We start from the raw sequence: 18,593 nt of genomic DNA, 5'->3' as shown, positions 1-18,593 counted from the left end.
CCTTTTTTTGCATTATTATCCATCTCAAATCTGGTACTTACTCAACTGCAATAAAAAGTGGTAACAGCCAAGAATGGCACAATTTGGGCCAGAAGGGATTTTTCTGAAACCGGGCCCAAACGATACCTTATGATACCCTAAAACTCTGGTAAAAATTTTAGCTTGAGTATACGCACGGTTTTTGAGAAATGAGGGGGCAAAGTTGCCAAATCGCCATCATTCTGGACAGCATTTCTACAGCAAAAAGACGGGAAAAATGGACGAAAAAGTTACACCTTTGATGGGTTTTGGCTGTAAATGTTCTCATTGGGCCCCCAAGCATTTAAATGTGTTCAGTTTCAAAAATTTTGGTCGCACAGTGGTCCAAAATGGGGGGAAATCGTCGATAAATCAGGATTCTTTGTCAAATTTTTAGAAATGGAAGTAAAATTGTCGGTCTGCTGCAGTTTTCATGGCTGACAATGTTCGTATCGGTCATCAATGCATGAAATTGTGTTCAGCTTCACAAATTTATATCGCACAGTGGTCAAAAATGGGGGAATTAGTGGACAAATAGAGATCCTCTGAAAACTTTTTAAAAATGAAGTGAAACTGTTGGTCCCCAGTAGAGTTTAGATCCCGGAAAAATTCATGTTTTTAATTTTTTTAATTATTACTACATGTCAGACCGTATTGTTTATAGAACTTTGTTATAGAATAGACTTTGTAGCATTATCTCAATAAAATATGCAAACTTTCAGAAATTTAAAAAAAAGAAGGAAAAATGGAGAGAAAAAATTTAAAAAAAATTTAAATAGTCAAAAAAAGAATTTAAATAATTTTTCCGGGATCTAAACTCTACCGGGGATCAACAGTTTCACTTCATTTTTAAAAAGTTTGACAGAGGATCTCTAATTTGTCCACTAATTCCCCCATTTTTGACCACTGTGCGATGTAAATTTGTGAAGCTGAACACAATTTCATGCATTGATGACCGATACGAACATTGTTAGCCATGAAAACTGCAGCAGACCGACAATTTTACTTCCATTTCTAAAAAATTGACAAAGAATCCTGATTTATCGACGATTTCCCCTCATTTTGGACCACTGTGCGACCAAAATTTTTGAAACTGAACACAGTTAAATGCTTGGGGGCCCAATGAGAACATTTACAGCCAAAACCCATCAAAGGTGTAACTTTTTCGTCCATTTTTCCCGTCTTTTTGCTGTAGAAATGCTGTCCAGAATGATGGCGATTTGGCAACTTTGCCCCCTCATTTCTCAAAAATCGTGCGTATACTCAAGCTAAAATTTTTACCAGAGTTTTAGGGTATCATAAGGTATCGTTTGGGCCCGGTTTCAGAAAAATCCCTTCTGGCCCAAATTGTGCCAAAAAACGGTCGTTTTTGGCGTCGCTCTTTCATTGTATGGATTAAGTATTATCAGAGAGTTTAATACAAGCGCAATGTATATAAGTTACTCATTTGAAATGTGAAAATGAACATTGTTTTATGTCAGTGGTAAATGTTTCTTAATAATAAAAAAAAGAAATTAATTGACCTCTCCACACTTATTTTTCTTCAAGAGAGCAAACTTGAAAATGTGTTGTTCTGTAAAAGTATGAATTTTCTATTTGATCCCAAATATCTCTCCCCTCACCTTTTCAAATTGACTGAAAAAGCATCTCGTAATGAAAATTGATGTAATTATTTCTTTTTCAAATACCTGTTTTACTAGAAATGTGATTTTTTTAAAGTTCTCTTCGACTATCTTCACATTTTAAATGGAAATTACTGTGATGATCATGTATGTAAACTTTTTTTCTCAGATGAAGTGAACAATCAAATGCAAAACTTGAACAACAGATTCAAGTCAAAAGTTCAAAAATTTACTGGTGATATCATATCAGATGTGAATAGAAAAGATTCAGATAGTCAAGCACTGCAACTACGAACGAATGATGTTCAAAGTTACAAACAAGAATCCAGGAATATCGAACATGGTAAGAAACTAACCAATTTTTTTTGTCACTGAGAGTGGAATTATCTGCTGAAGATTTTTTGTAAATAAAACTTGAGATCTGTTAAGTGGAGCAGAAAATTATATTTTATGGACAGCATGTACCGAATTCTCTATAAAATATCATTTTCATTTTGATTCATGATCATATAATTGTTTGTCTTCCACAAAAGAATATGTATAATGAAAAAAACTGTTTGAAAGGTAACTGCATATTTGTTTTTTAAAAAAAAACAGTACATCTCATTCATCTCTCATACCCATCTTTATCTTACAATTTTTGAAAAGTTAATCATTCTCAAATTTCATCATCATAAAAAACATTTGAAATTTGTTTCCCTTTTCATCCTACAACTCATTCATCATTCAGTAAGAATGGTTAGCAATTCACTTCTTGATGATTGTACCAAGGAGAAGCAAAAGTGTTCCTTGTGGCTAGTGTGTGGTTTTGTGCGGTTTCTTTAATTGATTCAAAGCCAAGAAATAGTAAAAAATAATGAAGAATTTAACAGACGGAGGTCCTACTTTTCTTAAGAATAACATTTTTGTTAGTATAAGCATAAAATTCAATGGTTCCAGGATCAAAACAGATTGATCCATCCACTGGGTTAGTCTATTTCAAGTACGATTTTGGATACGAATTCGGAGTTGTCACTCCAAATGATAACTCAGCAGCAACGAATCGGTCGAAACCGAAACGACAAAAGTCCGTCACGTGGGATCCGATGTCGGAAAGTGAGTTCTCTGGAAATGAGGCTAGGAAGCGCTCCTGCCTCAAGTCTTCCACATCGGCCATCATCCCGTATTCTTCTCCAAGCTCACCAGTTTCTCCTCTTTCCTCTCTTTCACCCAACCTCAACCAGCGCCGACACTCTGCAGGTTATTAATTCATTCTCATCTAAAGGGGTCTATCCACAATAAGGGAAATTGGTATTTTGCTGTAGATAACTAATCAAGTTGTTTCTGCTGTCATCTAAATAATTATCTGTGATCAGATTCTCTATGAATACAAGCGGTAATAAAAAAAAATATCTAAAAGTTTCAAGCAACAGTCGACCATTGTAGACTCGCCCTCTTCTGGAAAACCTGAAACACAAAAAAAAATTAGGGAAGTCAGAACATGTTTTGTATGTAGTTGTTAGTCAATCTCAGAGTTCCAGCTGTGTACTTTATGAAGTCTTCAAGAAAATTCGAAGATTCTTGCCTGTAATAATTTCAAGAATGAGGGCTGAAAGATAGGTTTTAGTCATCGGTTCTTTTCCATGCTCGTAAAGTAATGACTAAATCTAGAAACAATTTCCTTGCGCTACGATCATGTGTATGGACCCCTTTTGTGTTTTCATCAATCTGTGTTCAGTTTCCTGTATCCTCCAAACAATCTTTCTTCATCGATGTGCCTAATCATCCTGCTTTTTCCTTTGAAGTCACATACATAGATAGATCCCTTTTTTTTGGGTTGATTTTTCCAACTTCATGGCTCCTCTCCAAGATTAAAATTTTGTCAAAACCTCCTGTAAATCCTGAACCTTTAAAAAAAGAAAAAAAAATTACCCGTAAGTCTCTAGGCCGACTGTATATTCTATGAGGAAAGGAAATATCATGGGCTATCAATTTCATCAAATTCTGGGCTTGTATTGTCCTGAAACATGATTAGAAAATTCGATTAATTTGCATAAATGGCACTTTGCAACATATATTCTACTTCATTCTAACTCAAACATATATTGTAAAATTGACATTTTCAATGTTCTGTTTGTAAAATTGGTCAAAGTGTTCGTTCTGAAATTATTTTATTTAGATATAAATGGTTTTTTTTGCTGTCTCATGGTTACAGTGTGACTGATTTTTATTGAAATTTTGTCTGCTGCGCGGAATATTAAAAAGTGAACTTTTTTCCTCTCTAAAAAGTAGTATGCAATTGCATTTTGCGCCAAAATATGAGCACCAGATGCCAGGAAAATGGTAGTTCAGTTCCAATTTTTCTAGCTACCTCCTTCAGTTCTGGTTACATTCAAAGACACATGTGTATTGTATGAAAGGATGAAAACTGTGTTCTCAAACTTTCCTTATTGCAATCCTGCTCCCTAATTGGTGTCATTTGCTTCTTGTCTCACTTATGTGTGTGCTGTGTGCTTCTCATTCCCTTTTCAAGTATCATTTTTACATACCTTGAAGGAGTCTGTTTGATGTGTCGTTGCAGTTTCTTTTGCCCTCTCAACCATCATCATAATAGGTTCTCTTTTTTAAGTGTTTTTAACAATCAATAAAGTTTCCAGAATACTAGAAATTCTTTAATTTTCTCTTCTGTAGAACATACATATTGTTATCGTTTTGAAAGGAAATGCATTTTTTTCCTTTTTCAAACCTCATACCTAACCTAGGTAGGCAACGCCCTGTTTTTTTTAGAAACTATTTTTCAAACTACTCATCTCCCTTTCTAAACTCTGTTTCATCACAGTATGCAAGGTAATCTTATTTTAAAAGCCTGCTTATCCTTTTGGACTAATTGCAAAATAATCCCTGCTCCAAATTATTTTTACATGCATAATGGTTTGATAATCGATCATTCATGCCTTGCCACTGATTCACGTGAGGAGTGCAATCTTCTGGTTGCATCATGTTCAATTTCTCTGCAGCTCCTTTTGTTGGCTCAGTGTGCCCTAAGAAAAATTTTGAGATCAGAATTATTATTCTCAGCCATTTTTGTTGATCGAACAGGGGGTGTCAACTGACTCCTTGAATGCCTCCTATAGACGGTTTCATTGCTTAATGACATCCAGTTGCATGTACATCTTCAATTTTTATATTGAATAGAAAAATGCTGCCAAAAAAATTACATAAGTTTTTGCCAAAAGTTCAATGCTGAATTTAATTCTTCAAGATGAGGGTCTCTTTAACTTTCCATATTGTCTCTTGTTTCTTGCAGAATAGGTAATCCTGCAAACGGTATCTTAGTCCAAATCACCTTTAGTTCTTGATAGTATATTTCTCCCCCCCCCCCCCCAAAATCTATATCAATGTGCTTTTTAAAACTTTTTTAACACTTGGTGGATAACTGGGCATCGATTTATTAATTGTGTGTAGTTTCCTCCTTGTGAATTTTTTGTGTCAACAAATAATGAATTAAGATAATTTTGTGAAAAACATTTAAAAATGTTTGATGCCAATGTAAATTGGCCAATGTAAAAATGCCATAAAAAAAGAGTAAAAAATAAATATGTACATTGATCCCCCAGTAAAATGATATGCTTTACAATGTCTCTCTTTCACTTGATCTTTTTTCCATTTTTTCTGCTCAGCTATCGAAACTTGATAGACAGTTGATAAGAATATCAACCTTCTCACTAGAATTTCTTCTCCAGAAAAATTTCCAGTATTTTTAGAAGAGTACCTTTTGTATTTCCAAATTAATTTCCTTTTTCCATTTATATCTAAAACTCTTATTTCTCTGATCTCACTTTAAAAAGTGTATGAAATATTCATAGGAGTTTTCCACTAAGTTACAATATAGCTAAGTATAGTCACGTATATAGTTCAGTATGTCGAAAATAGGATCTATTCTGTTGGTGAAGATATAGCCCCTCTAATACTCACTCTCTTTATTTTCTCAGGTACAACTTGGGGAGAGAGCAGGATAGCTCCAGAATATTCCTCTGGTGGTCCACCTGTTAATGCTGGTGCTAATAGAGATTTGATTCAAAAACCGCCATTTTTCACTACTGTAAGTGCATCAAAACCTCATATTCTCTCTATTATGATCATTTTCAGTATTCAATCTTTTCCAGTTGTCTTTCATCATTAGTGATTATGCAATATATTGACATATTTTTTTTCTGAATCTTGAAGACTATTTTAATCTTCCCATCAGCTTTTGTCACAACATGAACACAGCCATCAACACAGCTCAGTTATGCAACTGCAGATTCCATCTGCCTGGGTAGCATGTTGTCATTTTCTAGCCCAAAATCCATTTAAATCTTGCAAGCAACTAAAGTTTGATAATTATTGATTTGCTGATTGATGTGTCGAACCTGACGAGAATTTGGTAACAGCTCAAAGATGCTGTACCTCTGCATCACTGAAATATTGATGCAAATGTTACTGTAGGTATGGAGAGTGTGACTTAGACCATCAGTTTACTCTGTTTTGCTTAGTGCTCAAAATGGACCACTAGACAAGGTACGAATTTCAGCATTCTGATACATGTTTCTTAACCGAAATTTCACGTAAAACACTATTGGCACAACGAAAATTACCGATATCAACTCCTTACGTAGATATTTAATGATTCTTGATGCGCGAATTCAAACTACCCGCTCATTTCATTCAAACTCAATGCTCTACGTGATTCACATCGTGCACTAAACATTACCAAGACAGTCTCTGCGATATAAAAATCTGGCTCAGTTATAGCAAATTGCTTATAGTTAGAACAACACATGGTGGGAAATGAACATTGCTCGATTGAGGAGCTTGCTGAAGCCGTTATTGTGCGCGATTTGACTCACGTATAGCTTTAAGTTTCTTGTGAGCAGGCAGTTCAAATTCCATGTAATCAGTGTGAAATAAAAACGTTAATATCTTCTTTAGAAGTTGGTTTCAGTAAAATTCCTTGCGCCAATCATGTTCTACGTGAAATTCTGGTGAAGAAACATGTATCAGATTGCTTAAATTCGTACCTTATCTAGTGGTCCATTGTCTGTGCTATCCACAAGCAGAATTCAACCAGTTAGAATTGGAGTTGCAGTCAAATGAAGTATCTCAGAAAAGCAGGGTCAACTAAGTTTATTCCCTCTCTTCTTGTCAGTTAAAGAACTTGCTCACAGCATTGCATGAAGTATTCGTCTGGAATCTTCAGAACACAGTTGTATTATTGATGTGTATTCGATATTTCAAAAATGGGTTTTTCAAAATTGTATTCACTATCATTTTTTTCTTTCTTTCTCAGTCAGTCTAAACTTTCATTAGCTTAATTTATCATCGGTAACGCTAATCCACTTTATTGGTTTCAACATATCTTAAACCTTTTTTCTTTTTTGAACTGATTCACACAAACTTTTATTTTTCAGCCCCTCCGTGATATTGCTGTTGTGAAAGGGCAAAGTGCTCGTTTTGAATGTATAGTCCAAGGAGAACCAACACCTCAAATAACCTGGCTCAAAGACACGGCCGTAATTGAAGCTTCTGACCAATATGACATTCAGTTCCGCAATGGTGTCTGTAGATTGACTTTACCTCAAGCATATTCCTGTAAGTTTTGCAAACTTTTGCTTATCCTATCTGTTCATAAAGGAGACCATGGTCAGGAAATTTATGGAAAACTCTCTTTATGGTGTGATATTGTTAAAATCATTTTCTGATGGTCTGATTTACTTTAACCAGAAAACATGGGATTTTAAACAATGTTAACAAAATAAAACTTGAGTGTAAATTTTAGAAGAGTGTCACAGTGGCGTGGCGTGCTGTGTGGTATATTGATTGATTGACCATTTAAACCTGTGGAAAAGTATCGATAATCAGGGTGTTTGCAGCCAACACCTTAATAATTGATTTTTTACCGCAGCTTCAAATGGGGGAATATCGATGGATCGCAAAGCACGCCACGCCACTGGGGTGTCAAAAATTTTCGGAAAGAAACTTTGACTGTTTTTCAATATTTTAAATTGTCAAATTTGTTTTAGGAACCTGGTTACTTCCAGCTTTGGTGCATCGTTGTATACATTTTGAACATTTTTGTGTTTAAAAATCATGAGACAAAAATTAAAGAATCTTAAAGTTGTATTGCGCCTTCAGGTTTTGTTTTACCGACTTGTCAAGGCAATTTTGGTCTTACTCCTTTTTGTTTCAAACCTAAAACCTTTTGTAATAATCTCATGTCTCTTAAGCTGATCAGTGCGTCTTTCTCATTTCTAAACTGATTTTTCTGTCTCTTAGATGATGCTGGTTTATACAGATGCAGTGCAAATAACGCACACGGTACTTCGGATACATCTGCAACCCTGACAGTCTCAGGTGAGAATAGAAGAAATCTTCTCTAAGTCTGCGGGGTGGAGCATGCGGTTCTTTCATCAAATTTGGTGTCAGTTATGTACTCTCTTCTTGTCTATCCCTCTCTCTCTCTTATTTGGTGGAGCCTTATCATCATTTTCTGTTGCTAAACTTGTGGTTGTAAATGATGATGAAATCTGATGCTTGTTAAGTCGTGAATTAGACGACCTTACAACATATCGCTCATGAAAACTAGAAACTTAAATGCTCACCCTTGAATCTGCTCTTTTGTAGATTCGTGGAGGTCTGGGAGCTCAAAGAGATTTATACAACATTTAAATATCTTAAAGTGGTCGGGAGCCTTTTAAAAAAAATCAAATACTTTTGAAGAGTTGGAAAACAAACTGGTTGGTTGGCAGGCAGTCCAACTAATTGAAAAAATTATGGACTTGTCTGAGAAAAATTAGACAGAATCAGAGAAAAAAGTTAAGGCTTCTTCTCTAATTTTAAGATGTATTCTATAACTCTTTGTGGTTTCATTGGAAAAAAGAGACTGGCATGGATGCATTAAATGTAAGTTAAATTGAATACTTACTCATATCATGTATGGAATAAATTAATCTAAAATCGCAGAAATGGTACTTTAAGGTTGTTTCAGTTCTTAAAGAAATTTTGCTTTTCCCCAAAAGTATTGAGTGAGATATCATCTGTTAAAAGTCCTTGCCGCTCTTGAATTAAAGGTAATCCCATAAAGCTGGGTGTTACAACAAAATGGCAGAAAATCTACGAGTTTTTTAAAAACGTTTTTTTTAGGCTGCCAAGCAAAAGATGATTAACAGTTAGATGATTCTCATGTTCAGTAATTTCCAAAAAACGCCCTTTTTTTAAATTAATGTGATTTTGCTATGCCTTGAATGAAAGAGGCCTTTTGGTGAGACTGGCATTAGCCTTTGACTATGTTCTAATCAGATCATTTGACCATCAATTCTTAGAACTGATACTTGTGCTATTATCTTACGGATAATTGTTTACCAAAGTATCAAGAAGTCCCGTTTTTTTTTTCTTTTTTTCATCTTTTTATTTTATTTTCGTTTTTCAATTTTTTTTTCTGGACCATACCATTCATAAGTCAACCTGACATATTTGCTGTTCAGATAGGCACTGAATTTTTTTATTTTTTATTTTGTAATTGAAATTAAGTAAATATTTTTATGGGAATGAGATCCTATCATCAAATCTCTCTCTATCCCCCTTCTCTCTTTATCTATTTCCTATTTCTTCAGGGAAGCACCGTCCACAGTTCTTCCATAGAAATATTCTTTTTTTAAATTAAAATTTGCTAACCACAATCTGCCATGTTTTAAGTCTCCTTGGATCTATATGAAGAATATTTTAGAAAAATTTGTTGTGCCTCTTTTTACATGTATTTTAATTGATTGTTGTTTCTCTCTTTCAAATTTGTATTCTCTTATCAATTGTTAACCGTGCATTTAAGCAATGATAGGCTTGTTGTCAATTTAATGTTGTTAAGTGTACAAAGGTGCATTGTAAAATTCAATAAATGGCCGTGTAAAAACTTTTAGTTTGAGTTCATTAAAGAAAATTGGCCTTTATAGTTGTGTCATGCTGGATGAATGAAGGTAATACAATTTTATAAAAATGGTGACTGAATCTAATAAGATTTGAATGCTACGCAGTTGAAAGTGTATAAAATCCCTAGTAGACTTAAATAAATACATCAGTGAATGAAACAGACACAATATGTCTGCTGGTTTGGAAATTTAGAAAATAGAGAATTGTTGGAGAATTTTTTCAGGCCAGAAAAAATAGGGATACTGGAATAAGTCAGAAAATTTCGTGAAGAAGACTGGGAATTTGAAACATCTCAAAACTTGAAATTCCGAAAAAAAAAAAAAAAAAAAAAAAAAAAAAAAAAAAAAAAACCAGCTATGAGCTCTGAATCACACTCAAAATAGTGGGCTGAGGAATGAATTTCCATAAGGAATTGGAATTTTATTGAGGTAATTGATGATTAACACCCAAAGAAACAGGGCTCATATGTTTCTGTCATTTGTATTGAGATAAGGCCAATGGACCACTAGACAACGTACGAATTTAAGTAATCCAATACTAGTTTCTTAACCAGAATTTCACGTAGAACACGATTCACAAAACGAAAATCACTGAAACCAACTCCTAACGAAGATATTAACGTTTTTATTTCACATTAGTTAAGAGGAATTTGAACTGCCCGCTGACAAGGAACTCAAAGCTCTACGTGAGTCAAATCGAGCACAACAACGGTTTCAGCAAGCTTCTCAAACGAGCAATGTTCATTTCCCACCGTGTGTTGTTCAAACTATAAGTAATTTGCTATAGCTGGGCCAAAGCGTCAAGATTGAGGTTGCCAGATTTTTACATCGCAGAGACTGTCATGATAACGTTTAGCGCGCGATGTGAATCACGTAGAGTATTGAGTTTTCATGAGCGGGTGGTTTGAATTCACGCATCAAGAATCATTAAATATCTTCGTAAGGAGTCAATTTCGGTAATTTTTATTGTGCGCATCGTGCTCTACGTAAAATTTTGGCTGAGAAACATGTATCAGAATGCTGAATTTCATACCCTGTCTAGTGGTCCATTATCATTTTTAGCTCTTTGCTCTTGCTCTTGCTCTTTGCTCTCATGCTAATTTTTGTTGCAAAAAGTTAGGGAATTTTCATCATTATGGTGAGGAAAAATGTTGAAAAGCCAGGGAATTTTTTTCGTCTAATATTCTGGCCCCCTAAAATAACGTAAACTATTTTTAAATTAAAATTCGCTACCTAATTCTGAGAAAGAGCTGGAAAATTTTTCAGTGAAAGCTAGAACGTTTAAGTTTTGCTCTATTATATAGTTAGAGACTATCATTTCTAAATCCATCAATTTCTTGTGAACCAGATTAAAATCTATATTTCAGTGAAACTTTTTAACGGTAGGAATTTGGAACAGTGCTAGGCTAAAGATTTAAGAGGTGTCTTGAAAATCCTTGACCAGAAGTTTTCTTGAATTGTTTTTGAAACCTTCCTAGAACAGTTGTGACAAATAATTCATGATTTCTAAAGGCACACTCATTCTGCATTGACGGATTGTTAAGGATAGTAGGTTGAAAGAAATTCTATATACAAAGAGGTTATGCAAAACGGCCAAAAAGTGACCCCGCGGGGATTGTACGAAACTTTGTGAGATGATTGTATAGGTCATTTTGGGCCTGCACCTGGCTGCTTTTAGGCGAAAACCGCAGGGAAACAGCGTTGCCATTTTTTAAAGTCGTAACCTTCAAACAACCATAAATTTCGCAAAAATGCAGTTACAGAGCTCGTATTTATACCAACAAATGCGGAAAAGTTTGCTCTATCGACCAACGCAAAGGAAATTTTTTTTTGAGTCCTTTGTTGCCACGATCTGGCCATTTTTTTAATTTTCATAATGATTAAAAATCACGTTATCGCCTAAAAGTGTGTTTGCAGTTGGTGGGGATTGAACAAAAACCTGTCGGAATTATTGTTCGTTCGATCCCGCATCCATTGATATGTTATACTTTTCTGAGAGGCTTAGGGAATCCAAGTTACAGCGATTTAAAAATTCGGCAACACGCCCGACGCCCGATTTTGACGCTCGTTAAGGTACGTTTCGCGACTCCGTGTTGAAGGAGAACGCCTAGATAAAACAAAATTCGAAGAGCTAGTTCATGTTTTACGCTTTTTTGAAACTTTCACGTCATTTTTAGAAATTCAAGTAGCGGCGGTGTTGCCGGTTTTCAATGAAAACCACCGCTGCGATCACAATTGAAAGTAGTACTCATTTAATCACGTCTAGCTACATAGTTTATCCTAAACTGACCATTTGCGACATTATGTTAACAACGTCGCCTAATTTCCGTCGGAATTCGCGTAGAGGCGGGGTTGCCAGTTTTCAAGGAAACCGCCGCAGCAATCACAAAAAAATGTATCACTCATTAAATCACGTCCAGCCTTATTCTGTAGTTGGAATTGTCGATTTATCGAATCGATGGTTTCTTCTATCTCTTTGCAACGGCACTGGTGCCCGACAATAACGAGGTATCGAAATTTAAGGCTACCGAATCACCCGAGCGGTCTGATGATTAGTTTTGGAAAGGGACCTAGATCCAGCGATCTTGATCTCGATACAATATCGAAAACCGGCCACACCGCCGCTACTTGAATTTCTAAAAATGACGTGAAAGTTTCAAAAAAGCGTAAAACATGAACTGGCTCTTCGAATTTTGTTTTATCTAGGCGTTCTCCTTCAACACGGAGTCGCGAAACGTACCTTAACGAGCGTCAAAATCGGGCGTCGGGCGTGTGGCCGAATTTTTAAATCGCTGTAACTTGGATTCTCTAAGCCTCTCATAAAAGTATAACATATCAATGGATGCGGAATCGAACGAACAATAATTCCGACAGGTTTTTATTCAATCCCCACCAACTGCAAACACACTTTTAGGTGATAACGTGATTTTTAATCATTATGAAAATTAAAAAAATGGCCAGAACGTGGCAACAAAGGACTCAAAAAAAAATTTCCTTTGCGTTGGTCGATAGAGCAAACTTTTCCGCATTTGTTGGTATAAATACGAGCTCTGTAACTGCATTTTTGCGAAAGTTATGGTTGTTTGAAGGTTACGACTTTAAAAAATGGCAACGCTGTTTCCCTGCGGTTTTCGCCTAAAAGCAGCCAGATGCAGGCCCAAAATGACCTATACAATCATCCCACAAAGTTTCGTACAATCCCCGCGGGGTCACTTTTTGGCCGTTTTGCATAACCCTCTTTTAGTGAACACATCCTCAAACTAAGACCTTACTGTTTTCAAATAAGAGAAATGCTGTCATTTTTTTATATTTTTACCATACAAAGATTTTTTTGAGTCTCCTCGAACATGTTAGTGGACTCTTACATTTTCCATTTAAATAATGCCTTATTAAAATCCTGAGTCAGTAATTTAATGGTTAACAACATTCACAGCTGATTAAGACGATGGGAAGATGGGTATTTAAAATTGTAATCTTCAAATAATGTTCCTATTTATAAATTAAAATTGTGATTTTGCTTTAATACCCTCTGTAAGGTTCAATGATTATGCAGGCCCTTGTCTTCAAATGATTTTTGAAAAAGTCCCATGATCTCTGCTCTATCTTGCCCAAAATAGTCCTGTCTTCATCAACTTTCTTTGTCTTTTCATTCTAATTCTTTCTCAAATTATTCACAAAATAATCATTCAATTTCAATTTTGCTGTAATGTCACATTTTCCTCTCATCAAACAACAAACAACATAAACTTTCAATTTTTTAATCAGATTCATATGATAACTATGGTCCATGCAAACAGATCAGACAATGTTAGATTAAATACATCTTCAGGCATACCAAGAATTTCAATGTCTCATTATTGCAAGAACCTGCTGGCCTCAGGCTAGCTTTATTGCAGCATTGTTTCGATTCAGCGAGCATCCAGTTTATTCATCTCAACGTTTTTTAACCTCTTCATTGTCTACTGGCAACAAAAAATTTACCGATTTTTTTCTTAAATGTATAAAAATCGTCTCAGCAAATGAGAATTTTGCTCACAACAATGTTGAGCCATAAGTAGGTGTTATGAGCAACGTTCAAGTTTAAGGCTGAGACTCTCTTTGCTGGTCAATGACAATGATGGTCGACTCCTGTCTAATCGGTTTGCTTAGACTGTAGTATTCATGAACAGATTATATCGTAGGAATCATATTTGTATTAAAAGCAAATATATTATTAGCGATGAAGCAGATAGTTTCGGTGGTGGTGGTTTGAATCCCTGGAATGTCACGTTTTTCTGTTTCTTTCAATATTTTTTCATTACTATCTTTAAAATTTGAAACTTGTCAGCAAGGAAATCGTTAATTTTTCCCTTAGTTTATGTGATATATTACACATCACGAATATTACTATTCTCAACGTACTCGTAATTCTCAAACATACATCCCCCCCCCTTAAAAGTAATGTGTAGGAGGCTGTAGGTTCCCATCACTGGAAATAATAAGAGCAACGATAAAATAGTACAATTTAGTGAATTTTTAGACTTTAACAGCACTCTTTTTTAATGTAGGGCAAGGTTCTCTCTTATAAAATTATTTCCAAAGCAAAATCTTCTCTCCTTAATGCGCCATTCCTTAAAAACGTGTCATTACCAGGGATTTTTGGTGAATTGGTTTCGAAAATCTCAGTAACTTTAGATTACTTTAGTGATTGTATTATTGATTGTGGTGATGGTGTATCATATTTTTATCATTAAACAACTTCAGTAGTATGTATCTTGACTGAAGTTATTGGCTCCAGAAAAGGTAGGTGATACTTTTTCTTGACAATTTGTTTATTTTTATTTCAATTCGAATGATTGTCACCACGTGGCAGGAATAGTGAATTATGTGTTACCCACTCTAAAACAGCTTAGTTGTTTTTGGTCAGAAGTGTAAATGAGTATTTTTCCCTTACCAATACAAGTTTTCGTCACTCATAGAGCCCTGATATTTAGGGGTAAGAAAATTAGATTTTTTAGGGTGAATCTCCAATTTTCTCTATCGATTTTCTCGTCGGCCTACAGCGTGTAGTGGTTATAGTGCTGGCCATACGGCTAGGAAGTCCTCGGTTTGATTCCTGACCCGGTGACCCGAGTTCGATGGTTCCAAACAACGGTTGTTCGGGGCTGGTTGTTTGATGGGGCTTTAACTTTAAGCGTGGGATAACCCCCTCCGGACTTGGAACCAAGAAAATAGAGAAACATTAAAGAATACCCTCTGGAATTAAGGGGCTTGGAGGACAAGGTGCGGAAGAGCTGTTTTAGCTATTTCGAGAAATACGTATTTTAAGGTTCGAAATTACATGGATCTTTATGGTGGAAAGAAAGTTCAAGCTGACTTTTTGATGCTTAAAAATAAAATTTGGGAGCGAATTTTTCACAGCTTATGTTTTAAGACTAGTTTTACTCGAAATCATTAATATCTCAATTTTTTCAAAAACTGCACTTATGAGCCTTGTCCTCCGAGCCCCTCAATTTTTCTAAAACGAAGTGGCTATTCGGCGGCACCGTACCGCCGAATAACGCCATCCTTTCTAAAAATGCATAGAAAATATTTCTAAAGTATGGGAGCAGATCTTTATACAATGAAACTTTTCATGGATAATTTTTTTTCAATTTGAAGAAGATTTGAAATATCCCTTAACCAAGTAATTCTATTCTTTGATTATTTTTATTTCAAACCGAGTCAATCTGGATTGTCAGGAATTTTAAAGTTTTTAATCATCAGTATCCATCCAAAAGCTACTTTTAAAGTAGTAAATTACTCTAGAAGTCTAAAACACGCTAGTGAGAAACAATTTACAGGTGTTAAGTGGTTTTAGTACAAAGTAAGGAAAAATTGAAAACTAAAATCCACTATCTCGGCACTAATGAAGTTGGAAACATTGATTGGTCAAATTCATATCATAGTTTCAAGCCATGTCAGTTAATTTGTACATGAGACCTTGATCTTTTTGACTCGGGTCCAGCATACTGTAGTCTTACCTTCTCTCATTAATTACAGGTTTGCGACCACCTCTGCATTGATTTATGATTACATCCATTTAATTGCATTTTCCCATTTCTTGAAGTACATTAATCTCTTCGGCTAAGAGAGACCTCGAGGATCTGAATTTAACTTTGAAAATTTGCCTACAATTTGGAAATAGACGCCCTTACAATAATTATTATCAGCTGAGACTTTTCTCCAGCTCAAAAGCTCTCATTACGTACTGCTGATGAAAATTGAAGACTTGCAGCGCGCGGTAGTTCTTGCAGATCACAAACAAAGCTTAAAATCTGATTTTTCAACCCAACTCGATCAAAATCGCTCCACTGAACATTTTGCCTTTGCGGACTACCTGACTGGGCCTTTCTTTTTAACTTGTGGATGATTTTTAATACATCGACGGTGAAACTTCAAAATCCTGGAATTCGTTTTAAACCGCCAAAAATCGAGTTATGTGATTGCCGACTTACACCGTCGATATTAATGATTCCAAGTAAAACCCTAATGCACATCCTGTGCCAAATTTACTCCCAAATTCCAATTTTTAAAGCATCACAAAGTCAGTTTGAAGTTTCTTTCCGTCATAGGTAGCCATGCATTTTCGAAACTTCGAACTCGTATTTCACGGAATTATTGTAAAAACTACATTTATGCGTCTTGTCTCTAAGCTTCTCAATAATGTCCATCGTCAAAAATAACGTTCTCCTTATCATTAAAACTTAGAGTTATGAGTCGATCTTTCTATCAATATATAATGCTATTTATAGTTCGCGGGCTTTGAAGACTGGAATCTGACGGAGATTCCAAATCTACGATGCACACACAATTTTAAGTATTGAATTTTTAATTACAATAAATAGACATTAAATTGCTACCTATTTATTTTGCATTCAAAAATACCAAACCAAAAACCAATGGAACCACTTTTACAATCTCAAGGTTTTGTATGAACGGATAGTTTGAGCTTTTAAAGTGTCCAAACTTTGTCTAACTTCTCCCATTTGCTCGATTCACTGTGCCGCGCTTCCTCGTGTTAAAAAAACTTTTTTCAAGAAGGAAATTCTACGATATAGGCAAGTTTCATGCGAGGGAACGAGGTGTGAAAATTTGAGGTAGATGCGAGAAAGGATGGACAAAAATGGCCGGTTTTTAGTTCCTCGTGTGAACGAAACTTTTTCCAACAAGAAAATTCTACGATAAAAGCGAGTCTCATGCGAGGGAATGAGGTGTGAAAATTCGAGGAAGGTGCGAGAAGGGTGGACGAAAACGGCCGTTTCTGAGTGTGTACCACTCCCTTTTTGCGTGAACGACAATCGCGGCAACACTCTCGATGATGCAGGCGTCCAGAAATACCCTCCTTGAATCGCCGCGCGGATGACCTCATAATAATGATTCATTTCAGCGTGAGACCATCTCCACCGTCATCGCCGCGGAATATGCGGAAAAGAGAGAAATTCCCGAACCCCGTTTACACCCGCGATTCAATTCCATGTTTTTTTTTTTTTTTTTTTTTTTTTTTTTTTTTTTTTTTTTTTCCATTTCTGAACGACGAAAACATCGAACGCCTGAAGCTCGTAAATCATGCAACTTAGTTATCACCCGCCGCACAGTGGATCGAATCAATTAGAGAGCTCGGACATGAAATTTTTGACTTAAACTGCAAATTTTGATGTTCATTCCGTCACATTTTAAACTCCAAGGGATGTTTCAAGAAGAAAATTTCACGAGGAAACCAATGAGACCACTTATAGAACCTCAAAAGTTTGTATGAACGGAGTTATAAGCATTTAAAGTTCCCGAATTTTGTCCAACCTCTCCTGTCGACCCGATCCACTGTGCGCCGGTCGCGGTGCTTCTACAGTGCGATATTCGCTCCGGTGGGTTTAAGAGGCAGGGTGATCCCTACATCGTGCAACGCTGACCAATCGACGGAGCCATTACCAAATGGACATCATTTGGATTACCTTTTGCAATAAGGAACCACTATCTCCAGCTCTTCCGTAAAAGCACCTTTTTGCATACGAAAACCAATGGCATGTATGTTGTTTATAAAATGAGCCGTAAATAGTGGTTCCTTATCGCGAAATGAGGTATATTTTGCAAAGAGCCACTGTTTCTGGTTCCTCCAGAATAGCGCTTTTCGTTCATAGGGAAACTAATGGCGCGATGATCGATGACCGAAGTGTGGAACTGCATATGGGTGGTTTCACGTTATCTGGAATAGTTTTGTCGCCGTAACAGACAACACATTTCTCGGTCATATGTCTAGTAGTAATAACAATCACTCGAATTTTTTTGCATTAATCTATACAGGGTTGGTTACGTGTCACAACGCTTGTCAACGATTTGTAGCTCTGCTTTTCAATTTGAATATATTAATGGCCGAAAATATGCTGTCTGTTACGCTGACTTTTTACCGCGTAACAGATAGCACATTTTCGGAATTTACTTAATATTACTTGAGAAGTAGAGCGATAAATCATTAGAAAGCATTATAATACGCAACCCTTTGAAGAATAATGCGAAAAAATTAGAGTGATCATCATTTCTACTAAAAATATGACCGAAAAATGTGTTGTCTGTCACGGCGACAATACTATTCCAGTTATCGTGGAACCACCCATATCGATGGTCAAAGTAGTCAAAGAATAATCAATGCAGAGTGTGCAAACAAAAATCATGAGTTACAAAACGCTGACCATGCGAGTATAAATATTAAAGCCTAACAGAGCGGAGCGGCGTGCTGCCAGCGCGAGAGGCTCACTGGCGCCTACAAACCTAAGCGGATACTTCACGCATTGCACAATGCTTGTAGTATCCACTTAGGTTTGTAGGCGCCAATGCGTGTTTCGCGCTGGCCGCCCGCCTGCCGTGCGGCGGCGCTCGAAGCAACTATTTCACAACAGAGGTGTTGCACAGTATTATACGAAATTGAACTTATTAAGAATGGGAGGCATCCTTTAAAAGTACAGATCTTTCCTCGCAAAATAAATCAAGATACTTATTG

The 18,593-nt window shown here is 36.0% G+C and overlaps 1 protein-coding gene across 17 annotated transcripts in view; it reads left to right on the top strand.

Annotated features, from left to right (window-relative positions):
• Window positions 1-18,593, top strand: part of sls (sallimus) — a 277,774-nt gene that overhangs the window by 491 nt on the left and 258,690 nt on the right. For 15 of the 17 annotated variants that reach the window (XR_011899246.1, XR_011899249.1, XR_011899248.1 and 12 more), the window contains exons 2-6: window positions 1,810-1,983; window positions 2,580-2,879; window positions 5,612-5,721; window positions 7,070-7,250; window positions 7,935-8,012. Coding sequence is in view for 13 of the 17 variants with exons in the window: in XM_072296792.1 (XP_072152893.1) it covers window positions 1,810-1,983; window positions 2,580-2,879; window positions 5,612-5,721; window positions 7,070-7,250; window positions 7,935-8,012 (843 nt within the window). In the remaining 4 variants the exon portion in view is untranslated. The remainder of the gene's footprint in view (window positions 1-1,809; window positions 1,984-2,579; window positions 2,880-5,611; window positions 5,722-7,069; window positions 7,251-7,934; window positions 8,013-18,593) is intronic. The other 2 variants (XM_072296788.1, XM_072296789.1) reach the window with 2 other exon arrangements.

The sequence above is a fragment of the Bemisia tabaci genome, chromosome 2 (assembly GCF_918797505.1).
Source record: "Bemisia tabaci chromosome 2, PGI_BMITA_v3".
NCBI lineage: Eukaryota > Metazoa > Arthropoda > Insecta > Hemiptera > Aleyrodidae > Bemisia > Bemisia tabaci.
This window is presented reverse-complemented; position numbering and strand designations above follow the sequence as displayed.